The 21,197-nt window shown below is 41.0% G+C and overlaps 1 protein-coding gene across 3 annotated transcripts in view; it reads right to left on the reverse strand.

Annotated features, from left to right (window-relative positions):
- Positions 1–18,988, reverse strand: part of ITGA2 (integrin subunit alpha 2) — a 104,177-nt gene extending 85,189 nt beyond the window's left edge. For 2 of the 3 annotated variants that reach the window (XM_075078372.1, XM_075078373.1), the window contains exons 1-2: positions 18,854–18,988; positions 34–157 (exon numbers count right to left, since the gene is read on the reverse strand). In XM_075078372.1, coding sequence (XP_074934473.1) covers positions 34–157; positions 18,854–18,902 — 173 coding nt within the window. In that variant the 5' untranslated portion in view covers positions 18,903–18,988. Of the gene's footprint in view, positions 1–33; positions 234–18,853 lie in introns of those variants that run through there. The other variant, XM_075078371.1, reaches the window with a different exon arrangement.
- Between the last annotated feature and the right edge of the window lie 2,209 nt (positions 18,989–21,197).

Raw genomic sequence — 21,197 nt, forward strand, 5'->3', positions numbered from 1 at the left:
CTGGGCATAGAACAAGCTATTCAAACTGCTTACCATTTGCCTTGTTCGTTTATAAATTGCTGAACTGCATATCCAAACTGCTGTCTTGATGGACCTGAAAATATTTTTGCTTCTAGGAGCCCAACATTGTAGGCTTCACAGCAGTTATGAAGAATGCCTGTTAACAGAAAGATTATGATTATCACAGAAGGAATTAAAGAAGAATTTTGATCCCACTGAAAAAGGTTCTTCATCTGTGTCAGCTCTCCCAGTAAAAGAAAATAAAAGGTAGCCTTTGACACGTGCAAGCAAAAAAACCCAGGTTTTTTCCTACCGTACCCATCTGCCCACATGTAATGCCTGTCGAGCACTCTTTACAGGTAATCTTGTGGGCAGGGATCAATGACTCATTCACTGTTTGCCTTAATAAAAGTTGCAGCATTACTAACGGGAATGTTTTACCTGAAGGGAGGCAAGAAATATCATTCAGAGGTCTGTTATCCTCCTTAGGTAAAGGCATAATTAGCTTTAAGCTTATGGCACAGCAAACATCAACAGCCTGCTGAGGTACATTACTATGAAAATGAACTGACTGTAACTACCAATGTTGTTTGTATTCTACTGTATCTGCAACTTAATGTTTGAAGCACTGAAACAAAAATCACATTATCTACTGCATCAGAAAAAGTACATTTTTGAGTTATTTCATTATCATGCTAAAAGCCTTTGTTTTCAGTCCAAACAGTCTGAAGAGTTGTCCAAACAGGAAAACTTAGAAATGCAAACATGTAAGATAGAATTGCATTAATAAATCATGACACTTAACACCAAAACTCCACTTTGCTGTGGTCATGGTATTAATCGCTTTTCCTTGGGCACTTGCATGCTTAAGAACAAGGGTATTGCCACTCCACGCCACTTTGCAGTGTGGGCTGAGGGCAAGGTCCCAAGTATCTCAAGTTTACAGGGCATGGGAGCCCACTCCTCATGATTTCTTTCTGATCCAGTGCTGTAGGTGGACATCTAGGACAATGTCCACTACAGAAACTGCAGGGAAAAGGCCAGCATCCCCTAACAGTTAGGAGTAGATAACTTCTCCTCCAGATTGGAGGTGAGATCCCAGGAACAAGCTACAGCGCAGCTGAGGAACACCTTAGGGCTCCTGACAACCCCCCAAAATAGCAGCAATGGAAGAAATCATGACCTGTAGTTGCACCGTGCAATTACTGCCCAAGGTTCCCTGTTGATGCAGCTTCATGGAGTTGCTCACAGGTTAAACATCCCTCATATTGCCCCTCCCTTCCTGTGTGCCCGGACAGAATGTGTTTTATCTGCTCTACACACAAAATATGCCTCACCATAGTTATTCAGTATGAATCATTGTGTAATGAAGTGTCAGCTTTTATGATAAGCCCTTATAACAAGGACCCTTTAAGGAAGGATGTGCCGATCTTTGGCGTTTTAAAAATATAAGCTTAAATTCTAAGTGTTTCTCTAGTTTTGATGGGCAGAGCACTCATTGTTGGTATCACTCTCTTCCAGGTCCCAAAACCAGTTTTGGAAGAGAGGTTAACAGGGATTGTATCAGCATAAAACAGCCCATCACAGTAGCTCAGCTGTAATAGTAACAAAAATAAAAACATCATAGTAAGAACATTAAAATCACAACCACAGGTCTGTAGGCAAAGTTCATGACACAAAAAATGTAATTGAATTTTGTACTGTTGTCCATAGAATACGAAACACAAACATTACTAGCAGAAGACTAAATGCAACTCACATAATTACTATTTTTTTACCACAAACTCAAAACAGGAAATCATATATTAGTGTTTTCAAACAACCACTATCTATAGCTGGCCGCCGGAAAGCAAGCAATCACCCTTTGCTAAAAGTATAGTTCCTTGAGAAACATCCTTAGAGATAAATATATTCCCTGAGTCATGTTATTTAAGACTAGAGAAGAGAATGTATACAGACATACCACGCTGTGTTTTGCAATACTTTTGATGCTAAACACAACCACATATTCATAGTTCAAGTCTGGGTTTTGGGGAGTGGGAGAAGAGGAGTTGAAATAGATATTGACTGTTGCCAGTAATTCTTTTGTGATCTAATATACTTGCATTTTATCAAAATATTCTGCTCATGTCACATCCTATGTTTATTTTTGGGTCTGTTGTTTTCAAATTATATTATCCTCAGTCAGAAATCAAGCACAATTTAGCACTGCCCCATTCTTAGGGGCTACAGGAGGCTATACCACAATGCCATCCCACATTTAAATACAGAGGAAGAACAACTGTCCATGTTATATGGTTCACATGGACATAAACCCTGGCTTTTGAATGAAGAGCCAAAAGTATCCTAGAATCCAGTCTGACCCCAAATCCAATGACATCTAGAGAAAACCTCTTGACTGCCTGGACCCTGTTACACAGTTACTAGCAAATCACACTGCTAGACAACTTGTAAATTTGCTAAATATCTTCTAAGTGCATTGGCCAACTTCGGTGCAAATGCATGGAAGAACTTCCAAACTGTGTCCAGGGTCAGGGATTGATTTATTTATTTATTTATTTATTTATTTATTTTGCTGTGGCAAAAATTTCCAGAACTGGATAAAACTACAGAGACCAGATGTCACAACCAGCAGCCTGACGGGAAGTCCCCATGCTGGTTAAAGTTCCCCTAGGGCGCTGTGACAAGTCAGATGGAGCTTGACACAATGCGTGCTTGGGTACACGTTGCCTGCCAACCTCTCCCCTTGCCCTCCCACAGGTGCTGCAGCATCCCTCCCTGGACTTTCCGGGGCTGCTGTTGTGCTCCTGCTTTCTCCAAGGTAGGGGCTGATTCCAATGAGCAAAGACGCTGCCTGGCCCAGCCTGCTGATGAGTCGGCTCCTTACAGCTTCTCTGGGCCTTATCACAGCTTAGGGAAGCAATGCTCTTTTTTCTCCCCAGACTCCCATCTCACCTCCTCCATGAACCGTTTCACTCCTCCTTCCCACTGGAGCTTGATTTTATTATTTTTAGTAATTTGCACCACTGCAACATCAGAGCACTGCTCTCTGAAGGCAAGAATTTCTGCCTAGAATAATAGGAAAAGTGTATACCACACCACAGGTTTCTTCTCGAAACTGCCTCTATCATTGTCACTTTCTGGCCAGGCAGCCAGTCAAGGACAGCAAAAAGAAAAGAGCGAAAAAGCAACGAGAAAACCCAGCCTCTGAAGACATGATGTCATCTGCCATATTCTTGTGGATCAGCTTGGCCTCTCACTCATGACTGCTTTACAAAATCAAAGTAGAAAAGCTGGCAAATACACTCTGACTCACCACAAACATTATCAAGTGAACAACAGTTTCAATCACAGTAATTTTAAATTCCACATTTTTATGATCATTAGCAGGTTTTTGATTTTTAGATCTACTCCACTGAAATCTTATTAGGTTTGCGCCTAGCAAGTATATACTTGCAATAACTAGGCATTTTCCTGCCGTCTTCCACCATCTTATACAGCGCTTACAGTATAAGGGCATCTTTTATCCATTTTTATATCTATCTAGATATAACATTCAGAACAATAAATTCGAGCATTTGTAGCCAAAAAAGAGAAAATGCTAAGTTTGCTTCAAACCTATTTTAAGCCTCTGCCAGAATAAGAGGGTCTCTTATGCACTAAAAGAGTGCCAATCATTGAAGCATCTAGGTTCAAAGTTCTGTATAGTCGGCTGGAAAGACTCAGTATCTGTTGCTGCCTTCAGGCAATGAACTTTGATAATTCAAGACTCTTGAAATAAAGAAAACTAATTCATTATCTAGATTTTAATAGCTTTTGGTGACAGACTTCTACTCTGTGACGTAAAAATCACGATGAGAGATTAATTGGTCAAGTAAAAGTCCACTTCCTAACTTACGTCTGTAAATGGCACTTTATTTATAGTCAAATAAACAGACTGCACGGAACAAAGGAAGCCAGATACAAGCCTAAAGCTTCTGAAAGCCTCTCTGAAGACTTGAAAACCAGCAGTTCCCCTCCACTGACTGGGTAGGGGGCATGGGCACTTTGCTTTAAAGAGGGCCGCTTCACTGAGCAGAGTAGCTCCCAACATAAAGACAGGAACAGTTAGGAAAAAAATCCTTAATGGGATAAAATGAACTGTAAGCTTTCCAGTAATCTCCAGTATCCCTTTGAATGGGATGTTTTTCCTGAGAACTATATTTCAACAACTGCATTATTGCTGCATATACTACACGAGCTGCAGTGTAGGAGTACAGCTGCTTTTATACTTCTGCACTGCCATTTTCTTGTTCCTAATAGGATGAAAAATAAGACATGTTCTGACTCTGCACCTTTAAGCCTGAAGGTGTGGGAATTCTTCCTTAACTCTAAATGACATGTCTAATGATGGCTATAATGCCTTCTGTTTGCTGCCGTTGAAGTACAAGCTGAAGCAAGTTTACTGAAGTAATAGCTCATATTAGGTACACCCAGCTCATAATCAATTTGGTTTTGTAAGCAAAGCTCACATCTTAAAGCGAGCAAGCAGAAAATGGCTATTGGGTAATCAATCATTTAATGTCATTATTATAGTAGTTGTCTGATTGTAACCCCTTATTCATATTAATCCATGTAACAACAAGAAAAAAGTTTATTTTGATGAGAAAAATGAATCAAATTTGTGTGTTTGATTACTTGGTTTGTGAAATAAGTTTATAAAATTTTAATAACATACTAAAATATTATTAATCTGCATTTTGTGTTATAAGTGTCATAATAAATGTGTCATTTTGTTTTCGCTGTAAATCGTAAAACTGAATTTTCATTCACTTTATACTACATTGCAAAGGTGGTGTTCTAATTTAACATGGCAATACATGACAGAATCATGCAGACTCAGTTATACCAAGTCTCATCTCTCATTGGAACATCCAGTCAAACAGAAGCATTCACTGCTGCTGTTATTCATAGCCTGGATCAAACAGGTCTAGCCATCACAGTATAAAGAAAAAACAAGACACAGTGCAATTTGGCCACCGAGTCTATAAGGATCCACCTCATGTTAAGCGTTAATTTTAGATTTATCTAGTGTTAACTTTGCCAGTAGGAAACTTCATCACCTTTTTTCATTAATGGTATGTTAGTCTCTTATTCAAATGACTATTAGCTATAAAACAGAAAAAGTTCATTATACAATCTAGCTAAGCGACTGTTCATCTTTGTTAGTGAACATTCCCACCAGTAACAATGCCAGGAGAGGGAACAGAATGAGCCCCTATGGGCAGCTCTCCTCTGCTCAGTAGCACGGCCACAGCTATACTTGCTGCCCCCGTGCCATATCCAACAGGGCAACGGACCCTAACAAACCCAAAGTCATCAGCATGCCTGGGTTTGGGGGTGGAGGGGGTAAACATGTAGTCACTAAAGAAAGCAAGGCCATGACCTGGCATTACGGTAAAACCAAGGTAGTATTACAGGCATTCTTGCATGGGTTTTTAGTCCATGAATTGTTTTGGAAAAAATTTCAAGAAAATCCTACTGGATTATTGGCTGCTTCCTGAAGCAGTTTCATAGATTGGCAGACAGTAAGATGTGTACAGCCTCCATTGCCTTAAGTGCTCAGGCTAGCATTTTTTTAAAGTATCTATTATTTCCAGAAGAAGGCTTTACTTTGCCCTTTATGTTAATCTGCTCCATGAGAGCCACTAAAAATTCCACAAAGAAAACCTTCCCCTTGGTCTCAAAGATTTATTCCTCCAAAAAGCACACACTGGCAGGGCCCTGAAGCCTGTCAGACCCTGCTGGGGGCAGAGAAAAAGAAAGAATAGGAGAGATGAGAGAATGCGTAACTCTCGGTTTCCGCTAGCTTCCTCTCACAGTGAATTGTGCACTCTGGTTCAAGCTTTCTCCATGGCTGAAATACTTCTAAGGGCTCTCTTCAGGGTGGATTGTTTGGTGCTTTGCATTGTGCAAGGTCACACGGGATCTCCTCAGTTGTCAGGGAACTTGTAAAGGAGCTTTTGTCTTGCTCCAATACCCAACTGAATTTTTTTTTCATCCCTCTGCATAACTTTGCTGAAATTGGATCACAGATTCCAAGTTAGTACAAGGGAGTACAGGCACCTACAGATACCGTTCACACTACAGTTACCTACTGTCCTTGAAATATTAGGCAGAAGGGGGAATGATCACAGGAAGGGAAAGTACTAAAGTTATGGAAGAGGGTAGTCAAGTAGTATTTGCTTCATATTAAATATATTTAGTGTTACTTTGCTGCTTTTTTATAAAAGGCAAGAACCTCTTTTTATAAGAGTAAAGTTACTCCCTTATTATCAGAACCTATGTTATCAGCAATAATCCAACTGGAATTAGTCAAGTATTCTTACAGAATGGACAACCTATAATTTGAACAGCTTTCATAACACACCGTGTTTTGAAGGTTTTATTGACAAGACTGTGAATACATAAAGAATAAAACAAGCAACATGCAGCTATTTTATTCTATTGAATTGCAGCACAGATATTCTTCATTGTGGCTTTCAGAAGTCACTGGGCAATTCTCACTGCAATGAGCTTGTTCAGGGCAGAAATCTGCCCAAAAATGAACCACTTTTTTTTCTTAACATATTAGTCTTCAGCCTCATCTGCTTTACTATATTGGTATGTGCATTGTGTGCATAAACAGCTAGTGTCATCAAACCAAGTTCTTTTCATGTAAAACAAGTAACTCTATACTGGTTACACTGTCTGAGGCTTTTTTGTAAATAAATCCTCTTTTTGATGTATCTTTAGGTACTCAGACAGGGCTTTGTGGAATCCAACCCACTTAATGCAGTGAAAATAGAAGACTACTTATAATTCCATCTGGAAAGGTATATAAACCTTTACCCAATACAGTCAATATAAGTGAAAAATATTTTCTCATTAGTTTTCTCCTGTATATTTACTTCTCTATTTTTTGTATTTTTTTCTTCAGTATGCACAACCTCATCAGTATACACACACGATGGCAAGCAGATATCTTCATCTCCTGAACTGAAACATCAGTTTTATAATCACAGTTAATCTGTTTTTATTTTAAATTTAACATATTTCTTATTGAGGACAACCTTCTAAATAAGGCAATGTGAACCTCTGACAGGAATCAAAAGGAGCAAAGAATGTGACTGGCAAGACACTAAATTTTTTTGTACTTATAATCCTCACTTCAGTTACTTTGTTGATATTTCATTATGTTTACAGAAGCCTTACCAGGTAAGTCTTCGTTTTACTACTTCATCTATTACTTTTACTTGAGACTGACATTTTCTTCACAACAGCTACAACACCTCAAACTACTTAATAATGAACAGAAATTAACAGCGATTATAACTTTTAGTGTAAAAATAAATTATAGGCCACAAAGAAAAAATCCAAACCCCACAACAATCAAAAAAACCACACCCAGAAGAAAGGAAAAACAATGCCTCATTTAGTAGCAAACTCTCCCTCCCGCCCCTCTTCCTCCCCTCCTCTCCCTCCCTCCAACAAGTTTTCTTGGCTTAGCTGGCTAACTGCTTCCTCCTGGAAGTAGGTCAGCTTCCAGCCCGAAAGCCTCCGAGCGTGTGAAACCCTGAGTCAATGCCTTTCAATTACAACTGTTTATGACCCAAGAAGCTGCACTGAAGAGTTACCAATAACCTGCTGTAAAAGCAACCCAAACATGATACAACATACAAATTGTGAATGAAAAGTTGGAGAGACTGGGACATGACGAGGTGCTATTTTACTGTTCCAGCACTGCTGCAGAGTAAGAGATCTAATTAAAATTTACCCACAACTGCATTAGTTACTCTTAAAGACTTATCTTCCTCTTGATAACTCCCCTGTGGCACACACATTGCTCTCCTTGGCTCTCAGAGCAGAGAAATAAGCTGCTCTTCATCTGGAGTTAAGAAATCTCAACAACCTACTGTACACGCAGGGACTGATTCCAAAGTAATGCTTAAGAGCAGTTCCTGCAAGACTGACAACTTCCTTTGTGTTTTTAATAAAGACAGGAGGAATGCAAGCCTACTCAAATTTATTATCCTGGCATGTTTCCATTGTTAAGTGGGGAAAACTTTCTTTTACAGAAAAGTCACTTAAATTCCATCTTTCTAAGCCGACCTGAAGTTTTTCTTTTACGTTAGTACAACAGGAACTGTTCCAACCTTGTCCTTATACTACCAGATAACACACAGATATTGAAAGTACCTAAGGCTAACAAGCCTGTACACAGTTATATTTTTTTATACGCAATTATGTCACTGGCTTTGCAAATCATAAAATAAACCTTCATGTGCTTCCCTGTGATAAAACCAACTTTTCATGCAGCATTTCACTCCAGCAAATTCTCTTCCCTTGTGTCCACGTTATCAGTTGTTGACCCTTTTTTTAAACCAGCAATATTTCCAAATATAGTCAGAGAAGCATGAACCATGTTATGACTGTGAGGAAATGCATGTCATCACAGAGAAACCAATGTGACTGCTATCTCTATTTGCTGCATTTGCTCGTCTCAGCTGCTATGAAAGCATGTTTGCACACAGGTATCAAGAAGATGACAAAGAAACCAAAGGCATCTATATTTCCCTACACATATCATACTCTAGGCTATATGAAAATTCAGTGTATTATAACATATTAATGTATTATATGATATTACAGTTACGTGTGACATACAAGGCTGAATTAGAAAAAGGCTGAGGGACTTGCCTTCACCATCTCTGTGCTGCTCCAGTGTTGTAGCTGCAGCATGAGGACTGTGGTGGCTTGAGAGTGACCTTGCCATCACTCTGTTTAGGATACTGTGTTTAAGACCCTGTTCCTCCCTCACAACTTCGCAAGAGCTAGCCGGAAGCTCAGCTTTCTGCACTGTACACAGACAGCCCCAGAAACAAGAACAGCCTCAGCTGTAAGAAGTTGCTACATCAGCTTCCTGCAACAAGAAAACCTCCAAAGTGCCACAGGATATATAATACAATAGTTGGAAGAGCTATAATTATCAGAACTTTTATATTCCTATAGCAGAGAACAACTATTTCTCTCCCCTGATTATAATGGGAGCTTATGGCTAGGCAGCCTGAATGGTAGGTAGGTGGTCTCAATCACTCACCTGAAATTCCTCCTTAATGCACATTGAAATGATAAATTCTGGCACCAGATGGGGCTTAGGCGAATTTGGGCTCATTAAAATCAGGGAAACTATCCAGGAAGCCCAAACCTCAGTAGATGCCTAATCCAGAATGGACTTAAAATTATATGTCACCTAGGTTTCATAGCACAAAGTCATATAAAGATTTATAATATGATACAGGTGTAGAAGTACCCTGTCCAAAGGAAAGTATCCCACCCTACTCTGATATCATGGCCAGAAGCTATGACTACTTCCTTCATAAATAATTTCTGCTCTAAATAATTAAACCATTTAACTAAATAGCTAAATAACTTCTCTTTATGCACTGCCTATTTACCAAATGTGAACTGCACGAGCAGTCCAAAAGGGCCCACTCGGAACTCCTCTCCTACCAGCTAAGTGCCCCAGACGTTAGGCCACAGGCAAGATGTGCCTTTGCTTGTCTCCTGGAAACACAAGTACGCGTCCTGGGATGAGCTGAGACCTGGTTCCAATTGCAGAGGTAAAGAGCACTTCTTTTTGCTTTATTGCCTGCTAGCAAAGACGCTTCTGGACGATTTTGGGAGGCAAGCCTACATTGCCATGAGCCTCAAGGGAGAATTAAACCCACGTTTCACAGATGACTATTACCGTCACTTCTCAGGGAGCTACTTCTTGAAAAAAGCTGAACTAGACATTTACTGCTCCTAATTTTTCCGCAGCCCTGTCCTCAAGGGAAGGAGGAACCTAATACAGGTGCCTGAGAAGGATGAAGTTCAAACACTCCCCTTGACCCTCCTGAGCCTTCCTGCTTTGCAAGCAAATATTTTTCATGTCCTTTAAAAGCAGCTAAATGTCTCTGCTGGGTCCAAGCCATGGAACTCTGCCACTCTGGGGCAGGAAGAGCAGGTTTAAGGCGAAGCGGGCTGCACCATGCACTTTCCCAGCCCTCAGCCCGCACACCGGACTCTGGCAAATCTAGATGTCTGTGGTCAGGTGGGTGACAGGCTATGTCTAGTCAGAGTTTGGAAAGAAGTTACCGTTTTTGTAAGATGCAGCCATTGTACATTTGGGGGGTCAGAGAGAAGGGCCCATGTACATTTAGGAAGAGTTTTCTGGAGATAATACTTGGTTCCACAAAAGCAGAACAGTTGCTTTTTGTCTTCAGAGAAGCGAAGTCTATTGTAGCTGTCAACTTCTCAGAAAGACAGCTCCAGAGACTTGTATTTTTTTCCTGTGCAGTACGATGAACTGGCTTTGGGCAGTTTGGAAAAGAAAACAGAGAGAGTAGAGACAGCAAAATAAAATGATACTTCACTAGAGTCAAAAGGATAACTATTACTAGCAGAGCTACTAGTGGACTGCTAGCGAAGCAGCGCTGCTGGATTTTCTTCTGTTTATTGTTTTGCCCATCTTTATAAGAAAGTGTTTTAATTTTCAGTCATTTCTGCTGTTCTAAATTTGACCTATATGTATTTCAGGCATACTTAAATGGGAACTGTATTTGGTGGGCATACTTAGACGAACTGTTAGGCCACTAACATTTTTTTCACTTAGGAAAGGTTAGCTAAATTCTCATTTGAGAAATTTCAGCTAAATTGGAGTTTAATATCTATAAATCCAATCAGTTCTATATGCATCTGAAGTACTGCACATAAATATAACCAAATTATATGCCACACAATAGGAATGCTGGATTAAGTGGCTCTCATGTTCATTATTAGAGCACTACTCTTATTGTCTTACTAGAATTTACTGTTGGGAAAGTAGAAGCAGTGAGAAAATATTTAATCAAATGCTATGCCCTTTTGCTATTTGAGCAATTACCATTCTTCTCAAACAGAAAATGCAAGCAAGGATACAGGCACAGAAACATTGGAATCACACACTCTCCAATGCAGTGGTATTTGGTAAGCATTTAGGACACATTAGGTACACAGGGACAAGATACTCCACCTGCTTCTGCTCCAGACAGGTGCCTATCAAGTGGATTCCTCTATGTTTTACTTTCCTTCTTGCACCACATTACTATTAACAAAGCAGGCCACTAACTCTTGACACAGGTTGCCCTGATTTGGACACCTACATAGACATTTAGCTCACTAAGAGAACAGGACTGGCCAAGAGTAAATTTGGGCTTAAAGTCCAGTAATTCACTGATTTGTTGTTTTAGCAGATAATGCAGTTAAGTAGGATTTCTTAGCTGATGTGCTTTCACAGTTGAAGGGAGACATGAACACAACAGTCACAAGAACTGAGAAGTTATGAGAAGTGACTGCTCTGCATGTGGAAAAGCTAGACACTCTGTTGGCTAATCCAGCTGGTTTACCTACAGGCAGCTGCCTTAGTCCAGGCAGCATAGAGCATGGCACAAGCACCCACCCAAAAAATGCTGACTTCACAACTTCTCATAACAGCACCCACCACTGCACCAAGCTCATGTGAGTTGAGCGCAGGTCAACTACTCCTCATTCAGATAAGAAATCTGATCTTGCCATCGGTGGAGGTAGTCCTTTACTGGATAATCTAATGGGTCAGGCAGCTTCGGCATCTGCGGTCCTATCACTGTATACAGCTTTGTGTCACAGCCTTAACATGCCATGGACTGCTGCCAGCTTTCTTGCGTAAGGGCTACTTATATTTGAGACAGATAGCTAGACAGGTAGATAGACTGGGCACTAGATAAAAGGTAAAAAAGCTATTTCAACCTTTCTCCACAACCACCCCCATCCTCAAACTCCGTTATTTCCTTAGGTATGCTCTCTTCCAAAAGTGTTTGTTAACAATATTTTTCCTCCAGATTTCTTTATTGTCTGTTCTTCAGAAATCAGCAATCATGATATCCTGAAGAAAATGGAATTTTTGGAATTTTCTGCTAAGCCATAACAATGAACTATGTGAGCCTGGCAAAACAGAACTGACTGCCAGAGACGGGAACTGAGAGAGAGGGAAGCACTTGTTTTACAACTATATCCTTGGGGAGAGTTGAGAGACTGATCTAAGCAAACATCCTGCCTCAGAAGACACTGAGAATGGGGTCATAAAGTGTATGTTCAAGGAGAACAACTAATTGCGATGTTGGTAAGAATTAAAACAAAGTGCCCATTAGGCGAACTATCCTCATTATAATACTAAAACTCAGGCCCATAGGCCAGGAACCCCCCCCGCCAGTAAGTCCCTTACCCTCTGAGCATGTGTGGTAAATTAAAAATGAGCTGTACCTTTATATCCAAGAAAGAAATTAACCAATTATTAGCTGAGGCGTGTAAATATTAGCTGTGACTGACAAGTTTAACTGTATAAATGCCTTGTAGTTTCTCCATGCAGTGTGCTAGCTTTGTGGGTTACCACCTAGCATCCATCTTTGTGCAAAGATGAATTAAATAAAATACCTCCACTCTTTGGGTAGTTGTTTTGCACACTGGGCGAACAAACTCCCTTTTCAGGATAACAATCATATTAGCCAAGGAGATTTGTAAAATTAAAAAAAATATATCCTTTATGAAACAAAAGAAGAATCATTAACTTGGAAGCAGGATTAAAAGGGCAAAATAAATCAGGAATAAGGGAAGAGAGTCCCACCAGGGCTGTGCGTAACTTCCAAGCCCTTCGCCCTGTCTACAAGTAATTTGAAAGGGACAAAAGAATCCATGACATTCATCATGTGTGACATTCAACCATGCAGATGCCATTTGGCTATACACAAAACATCTTTGCTCATATGGCATTCAAATACTGTTGAAAGAGTTTATCTTACTTCTTTGCCTGCAAAGTTCCTCTTTTACATCCTGAAAAATACACAAGTCTCATTAGATTTTTAATGACTAGGCATCTCCAGGAGAAAGTAAAACTAACTTAGTCCTCTGATGATCCTGAAATGCTATTCAGGAACTAAATAAAACTAACAATTAGTAGCACCCAGAATACTGAGTTTATTTGCTAATTCAGAACTCCCACCCTGATGTGGAAGTGACAAAAATGCTCACATAGCGTATCTTGACTCCGCTAGATGCCTTTAGTATTCTCCACCTCCATAAAATGAGTGCAGCATGAGCAGGAAGGACATTATTGCATATTGCTTTACAGGTATAATCACTCACACTCAGCTAATATAGACAGAAGGTATCATTTATCCCATGTAATTCACATTCATTTATTTTTATTATCCTTTCATCGGTGACTTGAAAAGGGAGTATGTTCATATAACTATTTAGCACAGATACACATCAGGTTTCACCTAAAGGTTTAGAAATCAAAATCCTGCTCTGTTATCTTTTTTTAACAGAAATTGAAACCAAGGCTGAGACAGTTCTCTGATGTCCTTGACTAATTTGAATTTGAATTTGATTTACACAAAAAATAGGCTTATCAACTTGCTTTCTCTCACCTTCCAGGGTCTGAAATCCTAACACAGCACAGTATCACAGAGCCAGAGATCACTTGGTGAAAAAGACATCCTAAACATTAAAACTGCTAATGTCCGAAATGTCCTGGAAATGTCCTAAACCAAGCAGATAACATGTGTTGGTATGCAAGTGCATGGCTACGCAGACGAGATTCCAGCCTGTGTCCTGTCTGCATTTCGGCATCGTCACCATGGAAATGGGAACTGGCCTGCACAGAGCCTAACAAAGGAAACCTTTGGATGAAAAAAAACAACACTGGATAGAGACTGCCCAAGACTTCTGCTGGGGAAAATTACTTGCTTTACTCTTCTGAAGATGCATACGCTCCCTTTTACCTCTATAACCCTGAAGGAAAGTATGTGAGTCACGTTTAGCTATTTGGACATTAAGCGATTACATTGGCAGTTCTAGTTATTAGCCCTCATGAAAATATATTACGTGAAAAACCCCACTTCCCTTCATTCAAAATTAACAATAGTGAAGAAAGACCACAATGAACAACATTTATACAGTGGCTAAGAAATACAATAAAATCAAGGATTATCAGTCCTGTTACTTCTTTCACTCCTTTAATGACAATTTTGTGTCACTGAATCAAAAAAACAAAGAACAATTCGAAAATTGTTTCAGAGCCAGACAGCACATAGTTAAAACTTGTTGGTAAAGTTTCATGTTTAGTTTGCCCAAATTATGCACAAATAAATATTAACTGTTAATGTGTTTAGGAGCGCGATGGTAATACCCTGTACGTGTTCTAAAATAAACATTATTTGTACAAAATACAAGTCCTGTAATACAGTATGAATGAAGCCTTACTTCAGTGTGCAATGCTGTGAAAGGCAAAACTCCAAAAATAATACATTAATAACATTCCTACTACCTAACAAACTCAAAGTAGGAAAAACTAGAGATAGTTTTAGTTTAAGAAGAATTCATGTTTGGGTCCTGCTTTCAAACAATCTCCAGATTTCGGAATGATTTTTAACATTAGTGTTACTCACAAATATAATAATAAAACAGAAAAGTAACGAAAGATGATCACAAGGGAAAATGCAAAAATTAAGATGGGTGCTACAGTCTTACAGGTTGTAAGTTCGTGTGCGTGCACATGTATGTTATGATCATACACTGCATTTTCACCTGGACTTTGGCTTCCTTTATTTTACCGAATATGCAACTGTCACCTGCTATCCAGTTATCAGTTTAGTCCCTGCTACGCAGTACATTGCCTTGTACTTTTTGTGTATACTATTTTAACCTACTGAATAAGCAGCTCAGCTTCCTTTTGGATTCATCTCTACATATCTTGACCATAGCATCTAAGTATTTGCGAGTGACAGAGAATTTATTTTTGAGCACTCAAGTGGAATAAGAGATCATCCTTAGTTCCATTAAAAAAAATAATCAAGGTCAAAAAAACCACTTTTGGATATCTAGCAAAACAGCTAAACTTTTTTTTTTTTTTTCAGAATACTTAGCACATTCAAAATACAATTTCCATTGACTTCATTCACAGCTGTGAATACACAGCAGCTTTGCATGTCAAGATACACTTTCACAACCAGCTTAAGCCAGTGGAAGTGCTGGCTACCAGTGAAAGGGACTTTTCCAGCTTCCCTCCCTCCTCTGGCCATGACTTCTCTCCTCTATGCCAGTGCTAACACTTAAATAAATTGCTTAAGTGAACAGGATCAGTTTAGCTCGTCTCCAAAACAGACCTGGCCCAAAAAAGGGAAAAAATTTTTCAGGCAAATGGGTCCCTGACCTGTTCCCCAGACCAAGCCCCAGTGATAGCACAGGGAAACTGGTGGGAACATGCAATCAGGAGTGGACAAAATGTCCTTGCAGCGTCAGCCCCACAATCAGGTCAGCTTAACCAGGTCATGAAAATGCAGCTTCAGTTTTGAGAAACCCTGGCTGAGCAAAGAAAAAGAGGGGAACACAAAAGCTCCAACCACGTGTCAAAGATTTGATTTAAATGACTCGCCTGGAATTGCACTGGGCTTTTGTGACAAAAAAAGGAGAGAAAGAATCCAGTTCTGCAAGGGGAAAAAAATATATATATTCTTTTCCCTTCATCCTTTCTTCCTCGTTCAGAGAGCACCTTCTAATTTCAAAGCTAAGCAAGGCAGGAGTCCCACCCTCTTCTCTGACGACACTACCTTCCCCTGTCCACAGACAGTGACAGCAGCAAGGCCATATCCGCGGACCCAAGGGACCACATGATGCATTGATGGGCAGAAGGGACAAATCCAGGTCGCAAACTTATTTTGGGCACTTCTTAACTTTTGCATGTTAAATTCTGTTCTTTTATTACAACCTTCATCCCAGTTTAAACAGAAGTGATCTGAAGAAAAAGACTATGATAGTGGTGTCCTCTTCCATCCATCTACGCAGCTTTACAGCCCACTGCCAACAGGGTATTTTTCATCAGCAAGGGTCAGTTATGTACCAAACAGAAGAGGGGTTACATTTGGAAATTCTGGATTCTATCCAATGTTTGACAGAAGCTCCCCCTTCCCAATTTCAAAGAAGGGCTGCCTTCTCCTCCAGGCTTCCTGGGTCCCACAGTGAGGCTTGAGGGCTTGGGGTCCTCAAGTGGTACACCTGTGGTCCAAAGGGCATAACCCTCATTTAGCTGTGATTTTTCACCTCAGAGTTAAATACTGTGAAGGGTGCATGCTTCATAGAGTGGGGATTTTAAGAACCTACCAGAGTTATACCATTTACGCCTGGGGTTGCTGGACAAAGGTGTGCAGTGTGCTTGAGCATGAAGGCCTGTTAAGATAGTATAGGTGAGGCCACACTAAACTTGGTTTCCTCCTGGCATGGTCCTCCAACACTACCACTTGACAATTGACTCTGATGTTAATTACTTGCATAAAAGGGAGAACACGAAGATTCACCCAGAGTCCAGGAATCAGCTAACAGCATGGAGTATGGACAATCAGCAGGACAGGATCCAGAAGCAAGCTGGAAAGCAGAGTGCCTCAAACAACAAAAGAGATTGCTGTAAAAATACCAAATAACATGAGGACACAAGAGAGTTTCTGTGTTTGCAGGTAGACCTAGACCTCACACGAAACCAGCTATACCCCACTACAACTCCAATAGGAGACAAAGTCTGACTGAGCTCCACACCAAGGATGGACAGAATTTATGTTAGAATCAAGCTGATAAAAAATAGATTTCTTTCCAAAAGAATGCATTTTTCCAAAGATTTGTTAGTTGGCCAAAATTAAGTAGATTTTCAAGACAAGGTAAACAGCACCTTCCTGCTAAATTTCAAGCATCTCCTCTGAAGCATGAGGGTACTAGAGCTTTCCAAAGAAAATGTTACTAAAATTGAGCCCAGGAAAGCTACTGTATTTTCCACTGGCCTCACTCTCAGAAAGACCTGGGCTATTTTGGCCCTGATTTTTAATAACAAGCTAAGGAAAAAACTGGGTGCTTAAAATTTAAATTTAAAGATCTAGATGTGGCAAACCTATAAGCAGCTAAAGGCAGTGTGTTACAACATAAAGCATCAGGCTTTGTTGCATTTTTTGCTCTATTAAGTCTTTCACTTGTTATTCCTCTCAACATAATCTACTTCTGTGTGCTATACACTTTTTGGTCAATGAGTAACAAGGTTGGTAGCAAATATTATCAAAATGGTAGTTCTATTGCATTTCTATTCCTTTCTTCTTGTAGCATCTACAAAGTTTTAATGACTTTCCAAACACAAAAGTACATACCAACAATGAATAACCCACGCCTTTACTATCTGTTGCATTACTATTAGTTGAATTTGGAGACGCAACAAAGCAATACCCCTATGTGGTCCATTTAATAAAGATGGTAATTCATATACTGACATAAAAATCAAGATTATTTTAAACTTGGAATATTTTCCTGAAGTCTTGACTAATTCACCTAAGCTAGCCAATTATATTCAAGAATACAGCCTTTGAAAGTAAAACAGTTCATTAGAATTCAAATATTTAAAAATGCTTATGGGAGGCCTCCAACAGTACCACCACAGCGGGACTCCAGATCACTAAAGGAAAGTGCTCCTGCCCTGAATCTTTATTTGCCCTGCTCCTTCTACAAGCTCAAAAAGGCCTAAGTAAATACTAACTCAGCAATTACATCCGCTAACATCAAATGTCATGACACATCTGAAATCAGAATTATCACAGCTTTCAACTGTATAAATGAAGACAAATCATGGATACTGCCTGAACAAAGAGCTATCCCACTTCTGTCAGCCTCATTGCCAGGGGAACCTCCTCTCACAAATTAGTCCCTCTGCTTTCAGCACCGCGCTACAAACCTTTGTGAGTCCTCAGACCCCATGAGTTACAGGGCATGTTGATGGTCCTGGTGTGCAGTGACTGTAACCGGGAGAATAAAGGATGGATTAAGCAAAAGTGCAGAGTGAATGCTTTGCCCGTCGATACTTTTATGTTTTTTTCATTTTATAAGAAACTACCAGGTTGTTTGTATAATGTATATCTCACCACAGGTTAATATTTTTGTATTTGATTTCATACCCTGTAGCCGCACATTCCAATGTGGTGTTTGCTATAGTTACTGAAAGAACAAGTTGGAACAGCTCATCAGTGAAAACTCATATTTATGCTGCTTCTTCCGTGACTTGCTAATTAAGAGTTTGTGAGAGCATAAAGTAATATTAAAACCCTGAAAGTGCCTGGGAACTTGCTCATGGCAAGTGAATATGGTAGCTTATAGTTCCCAGGAAAACATATGTAATGGTAATTTAGTCAGCCAAGAGAAGGAGGGGATAGTTCAAGTTTCCCTGTCTTTTTCCAAGGAGAGACATCTGCCCAACAGGGTGGGAACAAACCTAGAGGACTCTTGCAAATTAGGAACAGCATTCACAATGAATAATATACTCTCCCCTTTCAAAAAGGCACAATCGCCTTAAGCGTAATTTCACACATCAGACGGCACCCATTCCCTCCCCCGCAGCGCACACACGCTCCATTTTATGGAAAGGTAAACTCCACGCAATCCAAGAGTTCGGGGGTTTAACCTGCTTCAAAGACGCCGCCTCACATCGCGCTCCACACACGGCCACCACGGCCGCTTCTGCCGCGGACACCGCGGAGGGGCTCGCAGCCGGGCACCCACCGCCCGGCTCTGCCCCGTCCCCGCGGCCCGGCGCCGCGATGAGGGGCGGCGGCCGCAGCCGGAGGCCGACCCCCGCGCCCCCCGCTCCGCACCGGGCGCGGCCGCCGCCCCTCGCCCGCGGGGAGGCGGGCAGACAGACCGACCTTCCCAGAGCGAGCTGGGGTTGGGGGTAAAGACAGACGGGCGGACCTACCCAGAGCGAGGAGGAGCAGCGGCGGCAGCGCCGCGCCCGCGGAGCCCATGGCGCGGCGCGGTGCGGTGCGGTGCTAGGGCCGGGCCGGTGCCGCTCCCAAGCTGGCCGCTTCCCAGTGCAGCACTGAGCGCCACCTGCTCCTCGCCGCCCCGAAATACCGCTCCTCCTCCTCCCCCTCCTCCTCCCCCTCCTCCTCCTCCACGCCCCCTGCGCGCCGCGGGCGCGGAGCTGCCCCCGGCACCCGGCACCGCGCCCGCACCGCACCCGCATCCGCACCAGCGGTGCTCCTGCAGACTCTGCTGCCGGGCGGTCCCCCTCGGTTCTCCCCCAGTTTCAGTCCCTAGAGAAGACACCCGCCGCTCGCCCCGGCTGGCGCTGCTTCTTTCCGAGTTTGGGATTCTGAAAAAATGTAGAATCGTGGTAAAACGTGGATTTATGTAACATAGAGTGGTTGTCTTCCTCGAGTATTAAATTGCACATTTAATGACGTGGAGTCTGTATCTTCTCCTTTAAATGAAATCCCTGCAGAATATGCCGTCAGCTATGCAGGTGTGCAACAGGATCCAGCAGCCTTGCCACACAACTGATCCGAAGTTGGCAACGACGGTGATGGTGTATTGCCTATGCAAAATACTGCCTACGCTGGCTTAGGTCCCAGGCCAAAACCCAGGGAGACAATGTGAATCAAAGCCAGTAAAAATAAGGAGCCGAGGATTTCAACCTGCTAAGAAATCAGAAAGAAGTGCAAACTGCAGGGTACCTGTGTGCTGTGCAGCTTTCAGCCTATCTGTTCTTGTCAGAGCTGTCTGAATACTGTATATTCAGAGGGTTTGAGAAACATAAATTTTCTCCAACCCACAGTTCTGGTACATATAAAAGTCTGTGGTGCTACCTTTTCATATGGGATGTAATTTATTTTGTAACAATTTCTGCTGAATAATTTTTAACTTCTTGGCATTACCATTGTGTAATGAAAAAGACAGTTTGCCTGGAAAATTGAGATAGAAATTCTTCCTTCCTTCCCCCTTCTCAGCATCTAGGTCATGGTCCTTTGGTGTGACACAGACTATAGCTTTTATTTCAGGAGTGCTGTAAAAGTACATGTGTCCTCTCAGTTAATTTATTTTTTTTTTTAACATTCTGAATCTGAATTTTAAGTCAAAATAAAGAAGCCTGTCAGTAGGTGGGATTGTTCAAGAGGTATTTGGACATTGGTTCTTTATGGACATTGTGTATTTCAAGAAAGCTCTGCCGCAACATTAAAATCGTTGACGGAGTACAGCAGGGAGCTGTCCCAGTATAACTCAGATTGTTTTCTTTCAAGTATTTACTCTTTAAGGACACACAGACGTGTAACTCTTCCTAATGCATGAACTTGCACATAGACTCACTGTTTGTGAGCACCTCCCAAGACACCGTCACTTCCGAACTCTGAAGCCCTAGGTCAACCATTACCAGAAATGACTCATGTGTATCTCGGAGCAGTCCCTGAATTTCCTCTTTGTGGTGTCACAGGACCTCTGCAAACAGACACTTCAAGGTGCAGCTACCTAAGGCAGAAACGCCAGCTTTAGTACCAAGTGTGACCCAGTGACCAGCAGGCAAATTGTGATTCAGAGACCAGCTCTACCCTCTTTGCTTCCCACCTGCGCCAAGTGTATACATGTGTATACAGCTCTGGACAAGGAGGAAAATCTGTGCTTCCACAAGGAAGAAGAACACTAATTAATGGATACTAATGAAAGGACAATAACAAAAAAATCTCCAACATAGGAAAAAATGGTTTCTTAAGAGATGAAATAAGCCTAGAAACCCCCCTCTGCCCCACCCTAAAATAACCTCCGCAGGCTAAGATGTCTCAGTTTCCTAAGGAACAATGTTTTTGATTCAGTTACATCATTCTAATTATAAATATACCCTAAGGATACGAAACTTTCTTCCTCATCCAGACACAATGTTGAAAAATAGTTTCTCACACACAAAGGCTGGCTCCCAGGGTGTTGCTTCTCAGACCAACATTTGTCTGAATCTACAAAGAATAGGTCAGAGGAGAATAAATACTGTGAGAATTAGTGTATTCTTTAACAATATTGCCTTTAAAAAGCATTTGTTAACAACCCTCTCATATAATCCTGAACTGTATATTGTATATTATAGAAAAAAATCTTTTTTACATTGTGCAGATTTTACCTTTTTGACTCTCCTCAGCTATTTCATACATATTATACTTATTCAGAAAAATTATTATTGATTATAGTTCACCTACACTGGTAAAAAAATCATTCAGAGAACAGTTTGGTTAGTGCTCTTTATCTTTGCAATTTATGATTGGGCCTGACACACA

Source organism: Phalacrocorax aristotelis, chromosome Z (genome assembly GCF_949628215.1).
Source record: "Phalacrocorax aristotelis chromosome Z, bGulAri2.1, whole genome shotgun sequence".
NCBI lineage: Eukaryota > Metazoa > Chordata > Aves > Suliformes > Phalacrocoracidae > Phalacrocorax > Phalacrocorax aristotelis.